The following is a 21983-nucleotide window of genomic DNA, read 5'->3' as shown; positions in this document are numbered from 1 at the left end:
TGACTCTCTCATCATTGATGTTTCTAGCTCTCTCTCTCCCTCTCCTTTCCTCTCTCTGAAGTCAATAAAGATATATTTAAAAAAAAAATTAACTGCAATTTATTCAATGTGTAAAAATGCACTGATTTAAAACATAGTATCTAAAGACAGTCTGTGAACAAAATTTGTATGGTAATAATTTAGAGAATGCTATGAATGACTCCAGTAAAATTACATTATTTCTGCCTCTAATCTCACTCACATTTTAGTTGTTTCAAAACATTCAATTATGATGTTCTGCTAACACGGCAGTCCAAATAAAAAAACCAAAAACCTCAAAACTAGCTTAGAGAATTACATTGTATCTTTCAAATAGTACAGGAAACTCTGTCATTCAAATCCCAGTCTTAATCCAGTCATGAGGCCCAATCAAGGCCATTCCAAAAGCTCTCACCAGAGGTGACAGGATGCTGGAGTGACAGGATTATACAACAGAAGAAACGAATGTTTAGGTCATAATTTATGTAAGATTTCTCAAACAATTATATCATTTACTACTTGGTCCCTAAATTTTCCCTACCCCAAATCTAATCCCTTGATTCATTAAAAATGGGATTTCAAATGTGGCAAAAATATTAACAAGAGGTGACTATGGATAAATAGTATTTGGGAGTTCTTTGTCCTGTTCTTCTTCAATATCAAGCTGAGCACCTGGCTCTGGCCTGCATTCAGGGTGGCTCACAGGGGCCCGGCCAACCGGGCTCTCCATAGATGTCTTCTGATATCAACAATGTTTGGAAACAACACAATCCCATAGTTTATTTGTATTTTTAATACTGACAAATTTTTAAAAACTATTAAGTTCTTTTGTATCTGGAGGATTCTGGCAACAAAATGATTATGATTTTAAAAGTAAAATTAATATGCCATCACTACTTACTCGATGAATGATACCGGCTGAATGAAGGTGTTTAATGCCACAGAGCATCTGGTAAAGAAGATAGGACATCCTCTCATGGTCCAACTCCATATGAATAACCTGACATAAGTTAGCATCCATTAATTCCATAACCAAATACCTGAGGGGAAAAAAGACCAGCCATGTACACATGAAAATCATCCAAAATTCCTTATAGCTATTAGACCAGAATTTTTATGGAACAGTAATAACTTACTACCTAGTCAATGTACTGGCTAAAGTAAAACGATAACTTGTTTTCTCTAAACATTTTATAAGGTATCTTGAAAAGAAGCAAATGTATAATGGAACTTTGTAAAAGTTTTTTTTTTTTAAAAAACAACAACTAACAATGCAATGCTTTTCAAGTTAAAAATAAAACAATTTCTATATCAGAGTAAATAGAATCTCAAACATTCAAATTCTCCTACATCTTAAATTTTTGCTATTGAATCATTCTTACCAGTCTAGAAGCCATGGTGTTATTTTTCTCATCTTAAGAAAACTTTATCCTCGGGGATGTAAAAGGAATATAGTCAACAATATTGTAACAACTACATAGGGTGCCAGGTGGGTACTAGACTTAATTGGGATCATTACTTCATAAGGCATATAAATATCTAATCACTGTGTTGTACACCTGAAACTAATATAATATTGTATGTCATCCATAATTGAGAATATTTTAAAATAAAAATAACTTCACCTTACTTCCCTCAGCAGATATTGCCTGTTTTTATTCCCTTTGTAAGCAAAACTCCTCAAAGAGGTGTCTATACTCACCATTTCCAGTTCTTCCCCCATTTTTTCTTAATCCCACTTTGGTCAGGCTTTTGCCTTCATCACTCTGCTGAAACTGTCCTCAAGACCCCCAATGACTTCCATGTTGCTAAATTCTGGTTGACAGCACCCTTCTCCTCTCCCCAAAGTCTTACTTTTGGAGTGCCACTGCTCAGTCCTTGGCCTTCTTGTCTCTGTTACAGTCATGGTGATCTTCTCTGGTCTCTGATCTCAAGGTTTTAAATACTATCTATAGACCATCAACTAAAAATTCATACCTTCAACAAGACCTCTCTCCAGGCTCATTTATCTAACTTCCCACTTCACAGTTCCATTTGGTTGTCCAACAGACATCTCAAAGCCATGTCCAAAACTGAGCTCCTGATTCCATCCTACCTCCAAAATGCTCTTCCTGCAGCCTTCCTCATCTCATTTGAGAGCACTTTCAACCTTCAGGCGATCAGGCCAAAATTCTAGGCGTCACCCTCGACTCCTCTTGCTCTCACACCACACATCCTCTCTAAGGGTGAACACTCTGGTTCTACCTTGAGGACAGTTTCAGCATCCAGTCTCATCCCTTTATCCTCACTATTACGCTTCTGGTCTAAGTGAATCCACCATGATCTCTCACCTGAATTGGTGTAATCACCTCCCAACTGGTCTTCTGTGTTCCCACACCTTATGATGGATTCTCAACCCAGAAACCAAAGTTGTTCTTTTAAAATGAAAGTTAGGTAAGCTCACTCCTCTGCTGAAAGTCTTACTGAATTGCCTTAGAATAAAAGGAAATCCTTCCAATAGCCTAGAGGCCCAACAGTGTCTGTTCCTATCCCTTCTCTTCCTCTCTCCTCTGTTCCTTGAGCTCCAGCCACACTGGCGTCTTGCTGTTCTTAGAACACACCACACATGCTCCCACTTCCGCTCCTTTGCACTGCCTGTTTCTTAAATTTCAATTCAGTCCTCTACAAATATATGCAGGACTAGCCTCCTTACCTCCTTCAAGGCTTTCTTCAAACGTCACCAATCCAGGATCCTTCCCCAACCCCAACCACCCTACTTAAAACTGCAACCTGACTCCAAAGCCCCAGAACTCCGATCCCCTCACCCAGCTCCACTTCTTCCACAGCACTTGCCACGTCCTAATGAATGACATCATTTCATTATTTCTTAGGTGGATCATCTCTCTTCTCTAGCTTTCCTGCAAGCTCTAAGAAGGAGGATGACCACCAGCAATTCTTAAGTAATAAGAGGGATCTTTGTTTTGTTCACTAGAGTATGCCAAGCCCAAGAGAGTGCTGAGCACAGGAATGGCCATGAAATATTTGTTAAATTAATGAATACAACAATAAATTTAGGATAAAGTTGGGCATTGTGTCTCAATATGATAAGTTAATATTCCATTTCACTGTTAGTAAGATACTTCTATTTCACATTTTGGAAACATATATTTAATGACTTAACCATTTCAAATAATAATTGTAAACACCTGAACCCCATAATCCTGGCTTTCAGGGGACTGGAGAAAAATGTTTTATATTTCAGTAAAGCAAATTAGTGGCATTAATGGTCACTGCCTGCTCTGAAGATGGAGATGATAACCATCTAGGTAAAAATAGTTGAATACTACTATCCCATTTCCTTAATATTTATCTTCCATAGAGAAAAGCTAAGATATCATTGAACATGTATTGTTATCCTAAGTATATAAAAAAAAAAGCAGTTACTTTCCTAAGTAAAAAAAGCAGCTACTTTCTTTTCTAAATATTCAGTCTTTGATATATAGTACATTACTGAATAAAAATGATACTTACACATCTTGAAATTCTTCTAGAGTTTTTTGTGGTGTAAACACATTTAACAAACTAATTATCTGAAAAGAGAAAATTATTTAAACATCAGCATTTCAGATGACAAAAATTAAATTTAACATATCAAAAATGGAAAAAAATCAAAGCAGAGCTCAGTATTTATTATTATTGTTATTGCTTTTACCAAAAACATATTATATGCTATTTGAAAAAAGTTAAATGATTAGGATTCTCACCTTGGAAATAAGATGTACTTTTAATAAAATCACTTTTGTGTGTCCCTAATAATTTATTATTAAAGAATTCTAACACTTAATGTCTTCTAACTCTGAACATAAAAAAGTAGAAATTATGGGCAGAAAAACATTAAATAAAGGAATATATTAACTTAAATAACATATTGGAGATGATAACCATCTAGGTAAAAATAGTTGAATATTACTATCCCATTTTCTTAATTAGTAATGTTTAATACTAATGTTATTTAGTATTTAAGTTAAACTTTTTTTTTTGGAAGAATGTAATTTGTTATTTATTTAATATAAAAGATTTGTGCACACTGTAACAAATACAGTTTTTATAAATATATTTTGAAAATGTGGTTATTTGGGTTTCATACTCTTAATTATTTCATCCATCAGTTTTTTTACTTCTTTGTGTCTTGTAACTGCTTGGCTCATACAATCCTGAAGTTTAGCTCCAGTCAGCCCACTTCCACCATTTTTTAAAGTTAAACTTAAATACTATGTGCAAATTTCTAAAAAGTTTTGACATATGAAGGTTAAGCTTGCATTTTTGGTATGATAAAGATGAAATGCCTCATAGCATTATATATTTACTTAAAGAGGGTTCTAGAATGGACCTCACTGTAGGCTTTGGTCCTGGCAGTCTAACACTGCTTGGGCATTAAACACACATCCTCAATCATTTCAAATGACTGAGGGAAAGAAAAATTATTCAGCATATAGAATTTGGGTGGCTGGCTAGCCAAGGAAAAAACAAAACTGGATCTACACTTAAATCTTTATTTACACCAAGATAAACTTGGAACGGAACAAAGATTTAAATCTAAAACACGAAACCATAAAACATTAAAATATGGACACACATTTATATAATGAGGTGTAGAAAAGCCTTTTCTAAGCATGACAGGAAACCTAGGAAATTTTATTCCATTAAACCAAAACCAAAATCAACCCAACAAAAGTAAAATCAATAGGGCAAAAACAACCTAAATAAGGTCACATGGAAAAGAAGTGAGGACTGATAGCTTTGATATACAAAGATCTTCTGTAAATGCATATGGAAGAGACCAACAGTTCAAGAACAAATAGACAAAGGCCATGGAATACAAATTCTCAAGAAATAAAAAGAAATGGCTAATGGAGATATGAAAAGAAATTAAACCTCACAAATAAAAAACATTTCATTTGACATCCGGTAAAGTAAAACAAAAGATCAACAGTACATAGTGTGGGGGAATTTTGAAATAGAGACATTCTCAGAACTCTTAAAAAAAAATATGTTCTCATTGATTTCAGAGAGAGGAAGGGAGAGGGAAAGACAGAAACATCAATGATGAGAGTCATTGATTAGCTGCCTCCTGCACGCCCCCTACTGGGGACTTCCCAAAACCTGGGGCCAGGAATTGAACCATGACCTCCTGGTTCACAGGTGGATGCTCAACCACTGAGCCACACCAGTCAGGCTCAGAAACTCTTAATGAAAGTGTAAAACTGACAGTCTTCCATGAGGTCAATTTGTCAGCAAGTATTAAAATCAGAAGTGTGCATTCTCTCTTTGACCCAACAATCTTGGCCAAGAAATTCAGCTGGACAAGTGTGCAGAGATGCATGTATAAGGATGTTCATTGTAATACTGTTTGTAACAGGGAAAAACTGGAGATCACCTAAGTATCCAATAATAGGTGATTGGTTAAATAAACTGTTGTACATTTGTACTATGCGGCCATTTTAAAAATGATTTATATCTATGTTCCTTAATGTATATGAGATCTAGCAACATTCCAAGATAGAAAAAAGCAGGATGTATAACATAGCTGATCTTGTTTATGTGTGTGTGTATGTTCATATATCCTCATGGATGCTCACCAAAATGTTAATGATAATGATCTGTGGGTGGCGGGAGTCAAGGATTTTTGCTTTCTTATTTACGTTGTTTAAATTTTTAAAAATAATAACCATATTTTTTGTAACCTGAAAACAATTTTTAAAAATAAATAAGTAAATTAAAGCATGCATCAAAAAATTAAAAACAAAGTTAAAGTACAGACTCAGAAGAAAACCTATCTTAGTTGTGTACACCAGAAAGACCCAGCATAAATGTTAAAAACAAAGGGAGCCATATAGAGTTAAGTGTAATTTCAATCACCTCCCCCCTACAAAAAGAGGTCACATGGGGGGGATCTCCAAAGGCCCTTTCAGACTTAACATTTTATGATTTTAGAATGAGATAAGGTTGCAAAAGAATGCCAGAGACCAGTAACGGAACATAAAATATGCCTGAGTACCTCACTTTTTTTTTTTAAGTTTCTTAATCTTTATTGTTGAAAATATTACAGATGTCCCCTTTTTACCCCCACTGATCCCCTCCACCCCTCATCCACCCCACCCCAGGCCTTCCCCAGACAAATGTCTGTGTCCATAGGTTATGCTTATAAACATGTAAGCTCTCTGATTAATCTCTCCCTGCCCACTCCTCCACCCCCACCTTAAGTTTCTAAAGACACCTTTTCTCCTTAAAATTTACAATGCTTTGATTTCTATGGAGATGCCGAGCATGCCTATCTTGAATATAACATCATCTAATAACATTTATTTAAAACTGAAATGTCTGTATTATTAAGTAAAAAATTATTTATAGAACAATGTTTTTCTTAAAAATATTTAGTTGTTCCTCAATTTGCTAGGTCATACTGATATCATCTTATAGAAACAGAAATAGTGAAAACCAAATGGCTACAGGGTTAACTGACATTCCTATCCCTGCTGAGTGACCTAAATTCCTAGGGACCATGATGCCTCTTGCTGACTTCAATTTCTCCAATGTTGAGAAGAATTTTATCAATAAAATATAACCACTTACATAGTTATTTTAACCATTAGGTTACCCTAGGTCTTTACTCAATGTGACCCACAAGATTATCATATGACTGACAACATTCAAGTATACTGAAGCAGAGACATAACTCACATTTTTATGATTGACACATTTTAGGAGCACGAGTTCACGATAAGCTCTCTTTGCATGAGTTTGATTTTGAAAAGGCCGGCTTAGTTTCTTGACTGCAACATTTATCCCAAGAACCGTATCAAAAGCAGCACTAAAATTAGGAAATATAATAAGCAATATAATAAGCAATCCATTAAAATGATTTTGGAGAATATAGAAATGTAGAATGTATAGTCAAAGTATGATCTTTTTTAATGAGTAACAAACAAGGAAAAATCTTTCTGCTCGTTTCCACTTGAGGAACTTGTACACATGAAAAACCAGGTGAGCTGGCTGAGGTTGCAGGATGGACTAACTCCTCTACAGAGGCACAGACACAGCAGCTAGAGTTAAGATGGGGTTTAGCAATCCTTTGCATGTTGACTTCTCATTATATTAGTTGAGATTATTATATTCAGAATCAAGTAATTTAATATAGAGCATGTAACACCGGTCAATAAATGAAATTTTCAGTTTAAATATGCCAGTAAGTTGGGGAAAAAAGCCACTAGTTATCACAGAATAAAATATATTTTGGCGTATCACAGTGGAGGAAATGGTTGAGCTCATGGAAGAATATAATAAATCTGAGTTTTGATTGTGTTTTTTGCAGACAAAAGAATCTAAAAAGAAAACAGAAGCCAAAATCTCAGCTCATGGTAAATCCCCAAGACATAAAATCCATAATGTAAACAAACTGCTATACATAAAATTCTACTAGAAACACTGCCTCATACTAGTATAGTAAGAACAGAATCTTCTAGAGCCTGTGTTTCCAGCATCTCAAGCTCCCAGCTGAAATTTAAAGTTCATTTTCTTCCAGAAAATAGAATAAAATGAGTAGCCTGATTGCACATTTTGAACTAATTTCAAACAAGTACTAATAGTAACATTCGTGTTACTACCTTTTGGCTACCCACCAGGGGCTAACAGCTGTTAAACACCGCCTGAACCCAAGCACTACTTAAAATACTGTTTCTATTTCTTTATCCTATCCAGTTTATAACATGGCTTACACTTATTTACTTCTATGAATAATGTTTTTTGCCTAACGACCCTAACTTAATTCAACCTGTTTTTAAATTGAAAGCTGTCCACTGCAGCATTTGGTTAAGAATGGTTAGAAACTTCATGACACTTTGGAATTATTTTTTCTCTAATTCAGTTCACATTATGTGTACATGTTTACACATATGTAAATACACATGCCCATATGTAAATGCACCATTCATATAAATTATAAAATGTTAAAGAGAAATCTATTTGTGAAACAAGTCACTAGTTAATGTACTCGTACACTCATGTGTATTTGTACCTATATATATTTCTCAGTCTCAGAAATGTGAAAAACAGACACATCTTTTTTGGCTTCAACAGTTTTTGTCCAAATTGAGCCAAATGGACCAATTCTGAGCCTCTCAGCAGAGACATACTTCCCACTCCAGGAGTGACTACCTTCCTGGTTTTACTCCTTGCAGTTACTTCTCAACTCCAAAGAACATACTTTTATCACTATTTCCTCATTTATCAACTTTAGAAATTATCTATTCATTCCCCATTATAAAAACTGAGAATTTAGTCACTTACCAGAAACCTCAACTCCTCCCAGTTTTTTGCTCTCATGTTATTTTTAACTCTCCCTTGGTTACCCTTGTAACCTTAAATAACATGTCCAAACTTCTGTTCCATCAACTTCTAAAGGGCCCTCTTGACTCCCCAGTATGTAAAATGAGACTATTATATTCCATGTCCTTTTTCCTCCAGCTCTCTCCTCTCTTCCCTCCAAACTTCTGTCGTACATGGTCAAGCCTAATAATACAACTATTTGATCTCTATAACTAAGTCTTCTGTGTTTCTTACTTAGGATGCGACTAAAGTTAAAAATCAAGACACAGAGTATATACATATAGATTGCAGAACTGGGATTACATTTCATTTTCTAAAGATCACATGATTTGCTGCTGTTTATAAATGAGTGGGATTGTTTCCAGCATCAAGGTCAAATGGATTCTCTTTTCTTACATTCCATCAATTGCTCAAACATCATGTCCTTTCAAATTTGTTTTATGCTTAAGACCATGAATTTTTCTAGCTTTTCCACTGTAAATTTCTAATACACTTTTTTGTTATTAAGAGAAGAAAAATATACCTATTTAAGCCTATCACCAGTACTTCCTACCTCCTTGCTCACATTATCTATTGCGTGGAATCTATTCCATTCTTTCAGAAAACATTTTCTTGGGAGTTTCTTTCAAGGCCTGCTGCACAGCTATCACCCTGGGACTTCTTTTCACTGACCTCCACTGTTTCTTGTGTTACACGTTCTTGTATTCTTTTTTGGAATAGATTCTCAAGAAATTTCCTCAGAAAAAGTGTATAGGAGATAAATAATCTTCCTTTGCCCCCACCCTTGATAGTTTGTCTTCTAAATCCAAAATCAATGTTCTCTTGGAATTGCCCTGATTTCCAATGTTGAGTGCTGTTGGAGACAAGGCTTATGCCTGTCTGATAGTCCTTCCTTTGCTTCCTTTTTTGTTCCTCAACCCAATGATTTATCACAAAGAGCTTGCCAGTATTCCCAAAGTGCCCCACACCTCCTACTAATCACTGTCCCTCCTATCCTCCTTAACTGCTTCTGACTTTTATGACAATCACTTCCTTGCTTTTACCAGCTAAACATGCATCTTCAAGGCGTACCCCATGGTTTATTTTTGCCTAGATTTTGAAAGAATCTGTGTCTGCCTTCTTTCACTCAACATTATATTTGTGAGATTCATCCATTCATTGTTGCTTTGCATCACTATAATTCATTCTGTGCTATTGCTATAATATTCCTTTACATGACTATATGACATAATTTTGTTTTCAGTTTGCAAGCAATTACAAACAAGTTATAAACATTCTCACACATGGCTCTGGGTCCCCTATATATGCATTTCTGAAGAATAGATAGCTAACAGTGGGACTGAATATATTTTATTTTAGTAGATAACACCAAGCTATTTTTCAAAGTGGTTTGTTCTACCAATTTCTAGGCATTTTATTATTATTATTATTATTATTATTATTATTATTATTAGGTATATTGACCCTGTGTCCTGCAATGGAGCTAAATATGCTCATTAATTTAACAAAAGGGAGATGGGGCTAATCTAATCACAAGAGCTCTTTAGACACAGAGTTTACTCTGGCTGGTGGGAAGAGGGATCAGAGATTTGGATCCTGAGAAGGACTAGATGTGACACTGCTACCTTTAAGATGGAGGGTTGCGTGAGAAGGAATATGGGAGTCTCTAGGAGCAGAGTGGCCTCTGGCAGACAGACAGCAAGGGAATGGGAACCTCAGACCTACAGCTGAAAGAAACTGATTCTGCCAATAAGTTAACTTGAAAGCACCTGGAAGCAGATTCTTCCCTAGAGCCTCCAGATTACAGCCAACACCTTGATTTCAGCTTTTGTGATCTGAGCAGAGAACCTGGGCAAGCCCACTCAGAATTCTGATCTATAGAACTAAGATTATAAATGGGTGTTGTTTTAAACCACAAGTTTGTGGTAATCTGTTATGTAGCAAGAGAAAACTAATACATCTTCTCTTCTGTATTTTTCTACCCTTTTGTCTCTCCAGGCTTCACTATTTTTTTCCTTACCTATTTCTCTTCAGTTATATCTAATATGCTGTTAAATCCATCCATTAACTTCGTAATTCTATTACTATATCTTACAGTTCTAGAACTCCTAATTAGTTTTAAGTTTTCCACCCAAAATTTTTCATCTTGCCTTTTACTATCCTGAACATAACATCATAGCTATTTTTAAGTTTGGATCCAATAATGCCAATATCCCCTGTGGATGTGTTTCTTTTTTCTGCTGTTGTCTAATCTCCTTTTCTAGTTATTTTTGATTGTGTGCTGGAGCTCTCACTTAGAAAACGGTTTGCCATCTAGAAATAATTTGATATGCAATATCTTCCTCCAGAGAGAATTTACACTTACTTCTGCTGGGTACCTGGGGGCACTAGCAATTTGGGTTCACCTCAAGCTCAAGTTTTCAAATGAGATGATTTGAACCTGCGTCGCAGTACCTGCAATGGCCTCTTTCTTTCTGGTTCATTCTTACTTCTAGGATGCAGCCCTTTACTGGTTTCAATTCAAAGCAAAGGAAGTTCACTAGACCCCTTTAGAGGACCCTACACTCAAATCCTGTCTCCAAGCCACAGAGACAGTCCAAATCACTACTTGATCTCTCAATTGCCCACTCCTGAATTTTCAAATGCCCTCAAGGGAATGACAGCCCCAAATCCTGGGCTTTAGACTTCTGTCCTTCCAAGAACACTGGACTAATAATTCTTCACTCACACACTCTCTAAGGGCAAATGCTGAACATGGGGGTGGGAGTATGTCGGGAGCTGACTGACACAACTCTTTCATAGACACTTTTATTAACACCCCTATTTCTAGCCACCCATTTCACCTTCATTTTCTGTATTTGTCATCACTATACCCACAGCCTCCTTGGTGCTCTACTACAGACAGGTTCTCTTCCTTACTGCAAATGTCTCATCCACTTATTCTCACTTCCTCTGCTGTTTTATCTGCATCAAGTTTCCAATTACTTTTTACATTTCAGAAACTTGTTAAAAGCTCTCACCCACTGATTACTGTCCTCTTGTTCTCTTTGTTTAGGTGTGTGATCTGCCATCTTAAACGAGAAGTTTCAAACCATTCATTTTAGAGGTGAAACTACTAAGGCCCATAAAGACACAAGATTTGCCAAGGTCACCAAAAACTACTGCTATGAGGATCAGAGCTGGATTTAAAGCTCAAGTCTCCTGAATCACAGCCTTCCTATGCCTTATACCATGTGTTTACTTTATCACAGAAATTTTATTATAGACATTATGTTTTTATTTATAATAATACAGAGGAAATAATGCAAGAACAGGCCAACATTCTTACTTGTATAGAACTAGAAGAAGCAAAAAGAAATAGGAGCTCTACCAACCACTCCATATTAAGGTTTTAACTGTCACTTCCAAGAGCTGCCAGATCTAAGATTAAACACTTTTTTTAAAAAAGTTCAATACTCCATAGAATTGTTTCCTAAATCACCTTTATTATTTTGGTTGAATAACTTGAAATTTTAGAAGGCAAAAGAAAAAACTAAATATGAAAGAAATGTACACACATTTCCCCCCCTAGAGCTGTAAAATCTTGGAACTACTTAATTTTACTATATGGCTTGCCAATGTTTATGAATACTTCAAAATGATAAACATTTTAAAACTTATTTCCTAATTAATTTCACTAACATTTTTAATGAACAAAAACACAGAAACAATAAATCAAAGATAATTATAAAAACATTCAAAATTAGGAGTCAACTATTTTATTCCAATTCCAGCTCTTCCATTCAACCCTCTACCAGAACCTGCACTCTGGTTTACCTGAACACCTATCCTTAAGACTTTATAAGGCTCTGGTTTAAACAGATGATTAGCAAGTTTTGTAAACAAGTATTATTGCTACTATATTTCTCAAAAAATGTAAAAACACACATGCATAATGCTAATAACCAAGATGCTATGCAAAATAGAGCCAGGAAAAAATCCTCAGAAGACATGTGGGGGGATGTATCATGGGAAAGGTTTCTCTCCCTGTCAATCCAAGGACCACCACTCCCAGCACTACCACTACTACAGCTCAGCAGGCCGACAAAGCCTCAAGCCCAGAAGGCAGGCAAGGAGCAGTCACCCAGCTCCCCAGAGCCAGCACAGGCTCTGGGAGAAAGTGGCAATAAAGTAATTAATCATGGAGACCAGGTCTCTAACCATCTATGACCAACTTCTATGATGGCACTTCATCAAAAGGCCAAAAGATGAAACATCCCAGGAGTCTAAGAATAATTTTGATAATTGTACAAACATTTCTAAAAGGAAATATCAATCATCTGAATCGAGATAACTAACTAGCCCCTTTTCCATGTATCCAGTAAAGTAAACAGAACAAAAATTTTTTATTTAGTAATGAATAACTAGCTTGGGTTGCAAAGTTAAGTGAATTAATGACATCAAAGATCATGACTATTAGCTATGCATGGGATCATGAAGAGCTGCCTTAATCAATTCAAAGTAAGGACTTCCTTCTTGAGCAGAAAAGTGCAAAACACAGTTTTTGACCTTTCCTTAGAATCAAAACTCAGGCTATGAAAATGGGGATTTCCAAAAGATGAGATTTAGGATGGTGTTAAAATTGTAATCTCTACATACTTCTTTCTTCCTACCTTTCTGAATGTGAGATGAATGATGTTCCTGCAAATACTAATAAAATTTTCATAAAATCATTTAAATAAAAATATTGAGTTAAGTGAAATTGCTGTTATGATTCTGTCAATGTATAACTTAAACTACTACAAGAAAATTACAACATATTTATGCATAATATAACAAAACTATCATTATATAAAATACTGTAATATTAGGAGTTAAATATCCATTAAAAATGACAAATATCCTTATTTTAAGGCACCTTTCAGTTTACTTTTTAAAAAAATAATTTTTATGGAGGTGAGATTCACATAGAATTAAATTAAGCATTTTTAAAGTGAACAACTCAGTGGCAATTCAGTACATTCACAATGTTGTACAATCACCATATCTATGTAATTTCAAAAGATTTTCATCATCCCAAAAGAAACCCCCATACCTATTAAGCAGGTGCTCCCCATTCCTCCTTCCCCCTTGCCCCTTTAACCACCAATCTGTGTCTGTCTCTATGGTTTTACCTACTTCGAATATTTCACATAAATAGACTCATATACTACCTTTTGTGTCTGGCTTCTTTCACTTAGCATGCTTTGGGGATCATCCAGATTGTGGCATGTACAGTGCTTCATTCCTTTTTATGAATAATATTCCATGTATGTATATTACATAATTTGTGTATCCATTCATCCATTGACGGGCATTTGGGCTATTTCTACCTTTTGGCTATGGCAAATAGTGCTGCTATAAACATCTGTTTTGAATTCTTTTGGGTGTTTATCTAGGAGTATTTTAACAGGTCATATGGTAATTCTATGTTAACCCATTGAAGAACCTCTAAATGTTTTCCACAAGTGGCTGCACCATTTTACATTCTCACCAGCAATGTACAGGGTTCTAATTTTTTCACACCCCTGTCAACATTTGTTATTTTCAGTTTTGATTATGGTCATCCTGCTGGGTGTGAAGTGGTATCTCATTGTGGTTTTGATTGCATTTCCTAAGTGACTAATGCTGAGCATCTTTTCATGCGCATTTGTGTATCTTCTTTGGGGAAAGGTCTATTCAAATCCTTTGCCTGTTTTTTTTAAATTGTATTTGTTGTTGTTGTTGAGTTGTAAAAGTTCTTTATGTATTCTGGATACTAGACTCTTATCAGATATACTATTCGCAAATATTCTCCCATTTTGTAGGCTGTTTTTTCACTCTCTTGATAATGTCCTTTGATGCACAATTTAATGAAGTCCACTTTTTTTTCTTTTATTGCTCATACTTTTGGTGTTACTTCTAAGGATCCAAAGTCATGAAGTTTTCCCCGTTTTCTTCTAAGAGCTTCATGGTTTTAGCTCTTATATTTAGGTCACTGACCCATTTTGAGTTAACTTTTTACACACTGTCAGGGAGGAGTCCAGCTTCAGCCTTTCGCATGTAGATATTCAGTTGTCCCAGCACCATTTCTTGAAGAGACTGTTCTTTCCCCATTGAATAATCTCAGCACCCTTTTTGAAAATTTGGCCATAGATGTATGGGTTTATTTCTGTACTCTCAGTTTTAAATTTTTTTTTATAAATTCGTAACTTTCCATCCTATAATTCTACCGCGGCTTTTACCAGAGAAGATTTAGTTTATAATGGCATACCAGGAACTTTTATTTCAAAACTAGAATTTTTAAATAAGAAATACACATCCATAATGAACATACATAAGTTCATTATTAAACATTCTTTAAAAAATAAAGATGAGAAGTGGCATATGCAAATGGAAAATCAAAACCAATCTCTGCAAAAGAGTATTTTATAAAATAGCATGTGATTTTGGTAGTGAAGTCATGTGTAATGAAGTCATTAATTTTAACTGCCTACCCTCCTACAGCCTTCTGTTTTACAATTAATTATGAACTTCTAGTCAGCCTCTTAATGTAGGTATTCCATTAAATGTCCTTGATATCAGTCTTGTGGAATTACCTGTGTCAAATTACCGTCCAATTCCAAGTAAGAGATGGATTTTAAATCAAAAGAATGTTTTATCATCTAGAACTTTTTAACATCAAAGTGTCCTAATAGGAACCATCCATTGACTTTATAACTTCTCTTGGCACATTGGATTTAAGTACCAGTACAGCGTGTTATCATTTGGAAGTTAAGATGACTACTACTTTAGACACAAGTTGGGCATTCCTTCCAAACTGCCCCTTCTCTCATATTAGTTTGCCCAGGAAGCTCTGAACTGCCATCTCCTCCTCTTAGCTCCCAGGGCCTCCAGCCACCTAGTCCAAAGAAAACAACTGACTTCCCTGACCACATGTCTCTATAACAGAGGACTAGTTACAAATGCTGGCGAAGATTCTCTAACCCCAAAGTCTCTAAGGAAAACAAACTCCCCTACCACAATATCCAAGAGTTCTCTTTCATCTTGAACCCCCTGCTACCACCTATAAACACTGGGTGTTTAGCTTCATCACAGTTTCCTTTAGATGAAAAGACAATTTGGTTTTTATTGACCAAAAAAAGAAAAACAAAAGTTTTGCCCAGAAAATGAAGGGATAAGAAGTTTGGGAAGTGCTGATAACAGTAGTCTAGAAAACATGTGAAAAACTTTACCTTTAGCTGGCCAGTGATGTCGCGGCAGCTGACTGTCTTACCATGCAAGAGACTAAGGTTCAGGGTCAGACCAACGGTTCTGACGTCCTGGGCTGGACACATAGTTGAAGTGAGACACCAAGGAAGAGACGGCCAGCCCAACCCCTCACACAGCATCCCTTCCTGGTTAATCCATGGGGTGATAATGACACTGACTGGCCTCATCCTGCCAATGAAGGGCAAAGCACTGCAATGACGGCGCCTAGAAATGAACAGGAGTGAATGGGAATAAAAGGGGGAGGGGGAAGGTGGCCAGGATGGAGAAATGAATAAAACTCCAAGTTTCTGTTACAACTCACTGTCACACCTACTATTCTAACATCATAATGACAGGGCCAATGGAAAAGGAAAAAAGAAACAGATAAAAACCTGCTACCTATTTAATTTATGCAGCATTCTAAGAATTTGAATTTGTATCCTACAATCTGACTACATATAAATAGAGCAAGAGGTTAATTCAATTTAGCTCATAAACCTATAGCAAAGAAAATAGTATTTTCATCAGCATTTCTAAATTCTGATGATTTACTTTTAATTCATTTTTATTATAAACTCAATCCACACTATTGAAATAGACCGTACTTACCAAACAATTCCTTGGGCTCCAGAGCCAATTGGTTTCAACTGCTGATAACGCTTTAGGACAGTGAAAGTTGAGTCTGCCACTTGCACACTGTAAAACTGACTGTCACATTTACTGTCACTCATGATGTAGTGTCATGTAATATTCCAAAGGCTGTTGAGTCGTCAGATTCCTTAAAAGAAAAACAATAAACATGCATTCTTACTGAAATTACTCACATAGCAAGCTTAATAGTGTTTCAATTTTATTGGTATGTAAGACAATGTGGCTGTAAGTTCATAAACTCAGTTTGACCAAGTTCTGAATTTAAGCAACACGTGAAAAATTCAATAGTACAAGGCCATTATGAAAGGAAGAAAATTTGAGGCCTTGCATGACCATATTTTACAGGACTGGATTAGAATATAACCCCCTTTGGAGAAAAGAAACTGTATACTTTTTCTAGCCATGAATAGACTATGTCACTACATGATTCTCATCAGCTTGCTTCCTGTGGGACCAGCTTCCTGTGAGAAGCTGTCTCAACCAGAGAGAAGGCACTGTTTCAAATAATCACATCAACAATTCCTGCAGAGAAACAAATGGAGCAGTCTTCTTTTAAATCCACAAATGCAGGTTAAAGTGATGAACTGAAGTAAGTTCTATGTCCAAGTGATGGAAAAGGGGGAAGTTAAGGAGGCCTGGTGATGTGGGTGTGTCACGCATCCCCACAGGCATGCTCCTGCCTGGTGAGAGTGGTCCTGGAGCCAGTACATGTCCCTGCACCCCACATCACTAGGGAACAATCAATAACATGGATGCCATGATGCTCATTCATGATGTACAAGTATAACCTGGCAGCCTTGAAGCAGCCTTCCCAGGCTTTGGGCGGAGGCTGACATGCCCATCTGCAGGAACAGAAAACAAGTGCACAGATAATTGTCTGGCAGCTACACTTATTTACATGGTTCCCTGGCTTGTTTGACAATGTTTACTGAAAAGTCAGCAAGCTATTTAAGTTTGTCTTTCTTAAAAAAATAAGCCAACCTTTAAATCATATAGGTATAAACATTTTATACTGTTTAAAAACACAGAATTTAAATTTTAGTCTACACTACCAGCAAATGACTGCTTGTTCTATCATCTAATATTTAATGTCTATCCACTGAGTTTTTTGGAGTGATGATTTGTATTTCAACATAATGTCTAGAATTTCCATGAACCATGGAATAAATTAATAATAAGCCTAAACAAAAAATTTAAATAAAATGAATAGTTTCTCCAACTGACCACTGCTTCATGTTTTTTACTGTTCTCAGGGCAGTGACTGAGGCATAGCTGTCAGTACCACCAGCCACTGCGACTGAGAGCTACATACCCTGCCAAGGTGTGCCTTGGGGAGGCCAGCACTACATGACATGAACTATCACACTGCTCATGACACCACAGCAGGATGATCAGCCCCATGTCAGACTGTGTTAAATGGCCTGACAAAGTCACAATGCTGTGAACAGGATGCCCAATGCTTCAGGAGGGTGGGGGCAGGTCTGTCTTACTCATCCTGGTATCCCACACTTGCAGAATAGGAGGACAGGGAGAGCCTGGCCCCTGGGACAACAGAGGCATTCAATAGACCTTTGTTGATCTAACCCTTAATACAGCATCCAATGATTTCCTCACAATGCTGCTCCATTTTACTTACAGCTGAAAGAATATCCTTTTCTAAAGATTTATTTAAAGATAATTCTACTCAACATTTATGGGGTACCTATGTACAAGAAGGTGATAAGTCATGTAGGAGATACAGCAGCAGCTAGAAGCCAGTCTTGAAGCAGCATGTAGTTCACTATTTGGGGGAGAAGTGTGAGGAATGTACCCATTTTCTATATTATAATACAAGTTACAATGAGGTAAGGGCTATAAGCAAAACGTAAACAAAGTCAAGAGGTCCCACCCATGGGCAGGAGTGTAGAAGACAAAGAAAGCTTTCTAGAGGAGGTGGCGTCTGACCTGGACTGTTTTGCCAGAGACAGACAGTAGACGCACAGAGTTCAAGCTGACTGCTCAAACATGGTGAATTGCTCAGCTGGGTTAGTGGGGCACAAATACAAAGGATGAGAGACAGACTTGGCAAAAAGGTGGGTAGCCATTACAACCTGCTGCTTCTTTGCCATATTATAATACATCAGCAATGCTGGTCATTAATAAAGCATGTTCTGAGCACCACTGTGGGCAAGGACCTGTGCCAGAGCAGTTGGTGTGAGAACGCACACTGTGAGCACATTCAGGAAGAGACCTGAGGCCAGGAAAGCCCTAAACCAAGAGGGATGGAGAAGGTTTGGGGTGCAGGGAAGGAAAATAGCACATGCAGAGAGCTGGAGGTGCCTCTGAGCATGGCAAGTCATTTGAGATTTGGTTTTGCTGGATAGTGGGGGAAAGAAGCTGGAGAGAGAAAATGAGGCCAAATCACCACAGGCCCAGAAGCCGCTGGGAGCCACCTGGGTCTGGGCTGGGGCCTGGGCCAGAGGGCTATGGAGCCATCAAAGTGCATGAGGCAGGTGTTCTGACCTGCTTTTCAGAGAGCTCATTTGGGAAGCTGAGAAAACGGTGGATGTGAGTGGGGAGGACTGAAGATGAAGAGACCTGGCAAAAACAACTGAATCATGGCAGGTGGGGAAAAAGAGATGCAGGGTTTGGAGGACGAACGTACGCAGCTTGCTGCCCTCAGAGGAGACAGGAGAAATGAGGGTGAAGAATCTGGAGGTAGGCAGGAGACCCATGCTGAGTCACTGAGTTCAGCTTTGGAGTCTGAAGTACCCAAGGGACAAGCAGCATGACAGGCACAGGCTCCTACTGCACTCCAGGACCCACTCCTCTCTTCGTTTTAGTAACAGAAAGAAGCCTTCCTATTCCAATTGGACAAATGGCTCGCCAACTAGAGACAACATTTGCCTGCTTTCCTGGTAGCCACGTGTGGCCAGATGACCAACAACTTTTGGCTAATGAGATGTGAGCAGAAGTAATATATACAACTTCCAAATTTTTTTTTTTTTTTACAGAAAGCTGCTTACTGTCCAATTTATCTTTCTCCCTTGCTGCTGGCTGAGGGATTAGCTGTCACAGACCAAGAGATGGAAGTCACATGCTAGAGACCCCCACCAGTCAGCATCCTGAATGATCTAGTGGGATAGAGACAACCCCCATTCTGGTCCCCCTGCCCACACTGAGACTGGCACAAATTAATCTCAACCTGCTGAGCAAGTCGGGGACTCTCTCTGCTATAGCTATAGCAACCTATAGTCTGACTGGTACAATATTTGGTTAGCTTTTGTGAAATTTTGGAATACATGACATCATTAAGTTCAAAAATTATTAATAAAATTTCATCTCAAGATTTAAAATAATTTAAAATTTAAAATAAGTTGTCCTTATTCAGTAGAGAAAAAAGCACCTAAGAGAAAACCTGTCAAAGCCACCTTCTATGTCAAGTTTGGGCCTCATGAGAGTAAGAGAAAGAACCTCCAGGCAACTCCAGAAAACATGCAATTTAGTTATTAATGAAATCAACTCTGCAGCTATTATATTTCAACAAAACTGATCTCAGCTGGGTTTCAGAAATGTTACAAATTGGGAAATATAAGGATTCCTCGTGAAACCACGTGACAACACACTGAAGCTGCCCTCCTGGTAGGTGCTGGTTCCTCACCCTCCTCCCAGTAGTGGGACCTGGTACCCACCTGACTGCATTGATTGATAAGCTTAAAAGAAATGTACAAAGTCTACCAATGACCCACTGAAAAATCCCTTGGGGACACATTCTGCTCCTGGGGCTCTTCAGACCTGAGTGTGGTAAGGGGACACCTAGAGAAGGAGTTGGCATGGCCTTTGCTAAAGGCATCTGGCTCTCGCCTATGGCCTTCCTATTTTCCATGCTGCTTCCCGAATGCTTATTGAATGAAATGCTCTCTAAAATCTCTATTTCTCTAAGACTGGGAACTCTGGTAGAATCCCCTCCAAATACTGGTGTAAACTCTACTCATTCTATAAATAAATACTGGTGGGAAGGAACATTCCTACCTGTTTAGAACCTAGAGTAAATATACTTTTAAAAAATCTATCCAACTCTAGTATTTTCTAAATATAAGCAATTTAGGTTTTATAAATATAATATTAAATCTCTGGTTACTTTTAATAAATTTAAAAAATTGCTCTAACTACAGCTTTACATAGTTCTCACATCTTAAAATGGGAAAGAACAGTGGAGAACAGTCCCAGTCTTGTGGGGATGTCACCTTCCATTCACTGAGTTCTCCCAACAAACATACTTGTTTGCCAAGTATGAGGCAGGGGCTATTGAGAGCAAGTACTAACCAGACAGTCCCTTCCCTCAAACCACCAACAGCATAATTATCAGACTGCATCCAAAGTGTCCTAGGGGTATGCACAGGCCGCATGGATGGAGCCCAGGAGAATGGCATGAACAAGTGGATCGAGTGTGTGAGTGAGGTGGATGTGCAGGAAGGCTTCCTGGAGGAGACAAAACCTGAAAGCAAGCTTGTTCACAGTATCAAACCCAGGTGTAAGGAAACTGGTACTTTCATACATGCCAGTAAGAAGTATAAATTGGTAAAAGATTTTTTTGGAAGGAAAATAGGTAATACCTAATGAAAATTTCAAAATTTCAAATTCACATGACTTTTAACCTGGCAACTACAATTCCACAAATGTATTCAACAAATATGTGTACAAATATTCAAAGATACTTGTGCAAGGATGTTTGTGGCACTTCTTGTAACAGGCAAAAAATTAGAAATAACCTTGGGAAGACTGAACAAATTATGGTATAAAAGTACAATAAAGCCATTAAAAACAATGCAGGGAGTTCATGTATTGATATGGAATGATGTCTAAAACACATAAGGAAATAAGGTAAATTAAAGCAGAGTGCATATAGTAAATATTTCTCCACCTATGGAGAAATACACACACAAACATACACACACACATGCTAGCAAGTATACAGACACAGTGTGAAAGGAGACTTTCACTCTTCCCATTATAACTTTCTGGGTTTTTTTGCAGCCATGCACATATTTCACATTAAAAAACTAATTAAACAATTAATTATAAAATTCAATTTAAAAATGAAGAGCTGCAGAATGGTCACTTTGACATTCATAGGGAGGATGAGCTGGAGACAGATGAGACTAGAGGCAGGAGAATGAGCGAGGCTCTGAGCTCGCAGTTATAAATGCTCTCCTAACAGCATTTGTTGTGCACAGTACTATCCCAACTGCAAATGAGGAAACAGCCCAGAGAGCTAGAAAGTGGCATGGCCTGGATTTGAAGTTAGGTGTGTTTGACCATAATATTTTTGTTCTTCCCAATACATCACTCCAATATTTCTAATTTTAGTTAGAAAGTAAAGTGATGTGTTCAAGGACTGGTCAGGACCAGGCCAGAAAAACACAGGTCTTCACATTTCATCCTGTTGGCTTCAGTCCACCTAGTCACTTTTTCTTTTGATGAAGATGACACAGTCACTCAGACTCAATTAAACCTTTGATGACCCTAAGGCTTCAGAAGACGCAGGACATGCAATATTTAAATTAACTGACTGCTGTGATTAAAAGCAAATTTTCACAATTACCTGCTGTCTACACAAAGAGTGATCTGTCCACATAAAAACCTGTACACAAATGCGCATAGCAGCTATATTTTTAATAGCTCAAAACTGGAAGCCATCCAGATGTCCATCAATGGGTAAA

The 21983-nt window shown here is 37.3% G+C and overlaps 1 protein-coding gene across 4 annotated transcripts in view; it reads right to left on the bottom strand.

Annotated features, from left to right (window-relative positions):
- The window catches only part of MAPK9 (mitogen-activated protein kinase 9), a 52072-nt gene that overhangs the window by 20711 nt on the left and 9378 nt on the right, over positions 1–21983 (bottom strand). For all 4 annotated transcript variants that reach the window (XM_087816245.1, XM_087816247.1, XM_087816248.1 and 1 more), the window contains 4 exons: positions 16240–16408; positions 6739–6868; positions 3529–3587; positions 920–1058 (listed from right to left, as the gene is read on the bottom strand). In XM_087816245.1, coding sequence (XP_087672371.1) covers positions 920–1058; positions 3529–3587; positions 6739–6868; positions 16240–16361 — 450 coding nt within the window. In that variant the 5' untranslated portion in view covers positions 16362–16408. The remainder of the gene's footprint in view (positions 1–919; positions 1059–3528; positions 3588–6738; positions 6869–16239; positions 16409–21983) is intronic.

The sequence above is a fragment of the Miniopterus natalensis genome, chromosome 4 (assembly GCF_054644295.1).
Source record: "Miniopterus natalensis isolate mMinNat1 chromosome 4, mMinNat1.hap1, whole genome shotgun sequence".
Classification (NCBI taxonomy): domain Eukaryota; kingdom Metazoa; phylum Chordata; class Mammalia; order Chiroptera; family Miniopteridae; genus Miniopterus; species Miniopterus natalensis.
Note: the sequence above shows the minus strand (reverse complement) of the source record. Positions and strands in the feature narration are given on the sequence as shown.